A 1161-nucleotide genomic window follows, 5' to 3' on the forward strand; every position below is an offset into this window, starting at 1 on the left:
TCCCGGAATAGACACGGAATGTACACGAGCCACGGCCTCTGTCAGCTGCTGTCTGCCCAACGCCTGTCGTGAACGAGGCACCGCGCTAACTACTGTGTCGCTGCTGCGCTCTACGACAAAGTAATGCAAGGTTATTCATGAAAATTTGAAACATGAGAGAGGTATAAAGAAGAAAAAAATATTCTTTAAGTATACCATCCCCTGTTAACATTTTGAACTATTTATTTCCAGTCTTTTTTCCACTTTCATATGCACGTATACATTTATTTACGTATATAAATTGGGATACCATGTATAGTTTCCTGTCCTTCATTAAACTTTGTCAGATATCATGCGTGCAAAACACGCATCATGAAAAGTGGAAAGAATAACACACTAGGCTCTCCATCGAGCGCCAGCTGGGCTGAGGAATAACCTCACTTTCCCTCTTGCATGCCCCTCCCAGCATCCCTTATCGTAGGCACACGCAGAAAGGATCCCTTTCTAAAGAAGCGCGTTCATCTGTTTTACTATTCACTTTGCGGCAGGAGGGCAACATGCCTGCCTTGGCCAACCTGACACAGACGCTGGAAGACGCCTTCAGGAGGATCTTCGTCACGTACATGGACAATTGGCGCAAGAACACGACAGCAGAGCAGGATGCCCTTCAGGCCCGGGTGGAGGCCGAGAACTTCTACTACGTCATTCTGTACCTCATGGTGATGATCGGCATGTTCTCCTTCATCGTCGTGGCCATCCTGGTGAGCACCGTGAAGTCCAAGCGGCGGGAGCACTCCAACGACCCCTACCACCAGTACATCGTGGACGACTGGCAGGCCAAGGACAAGAACCAGATTCTGAGTCTGGAAGAGTCCAGGGCCACCGTCCACGAGAACCTCGGTGCGGCGGGGTTCCCGATGTCCCCTTGACAAGCGAGGAGGCTGACCTCTGACACCCAGACGTGAGGACACGCTCGTGCCACAGAGCAAACCCCAACGGTCGTTGCTGGGGAGACACCAAGTTCCTCGCTCTCTGCCGGGACTTTTCCTGGACGTCACGTGGTCGGTTACCTAAGACAGGTGACGTCTCCATCTCAGGGACCGGTGCTTGCTCGTTGGAACAAGGTTTGGGGCTGAAGACTTCTTTACTTTTTGTGCCATGGAATTGCCATTTTAATCGACG

The 1161-nt window shown here is 51.1% G+C and overlaps 1 protein-coding gene across 1 annotated transcript; it reads left to right on the forward strand.

Moving 5' to 3' along the window:
• Positions 1 to 527: 527 nt before the first annotated feature.
• KCNE2 (potassium voltage-gated channel subfamily E regulatory subunit 2) lies at positions 528 to 908 on the forward strand. The gene has a single exon (XM_054575994.1). The coding sequence runs from the start codon at positions 537 to 539 to the stop codon at positions 906 to 908; it is 372 nt and encodes a 123-aa protein (XP_054431969.1). The 5' UTR covers positions 528 to 536.
• The last annotated feature ends 253 nt before the right edge of the window (positions 909 to 1161 follow it).

This window comes from Pteronotus mesoamericanus, unplaced genomic scaffold (genome assembly GCF_021234165.1).
Source record: "Pteronotus mesoamericanus isolate MK-2021 breed Mesoamerican mustached bat unplaced genomic scaffold, CSHL_Meso_final contig_116, whole genome shotgun sequence".
Taxonomy (NCBI): Eukaryota; Metazoa; Chordata; class Mammalia; order Chiroptera; family Mormoopidae; genus Pteronotus; species Pteronotus mesoamericanus.

What these genes read in the sequence shown, in the direction of transcription:
- KCNE2 (XM_054575994.1), top strand. Translation starts at nt 537, where the DNA reads ATGCCTGCCTTGGCCAACCTGACACAGACGCTGGAAGACGCCTTCAGG.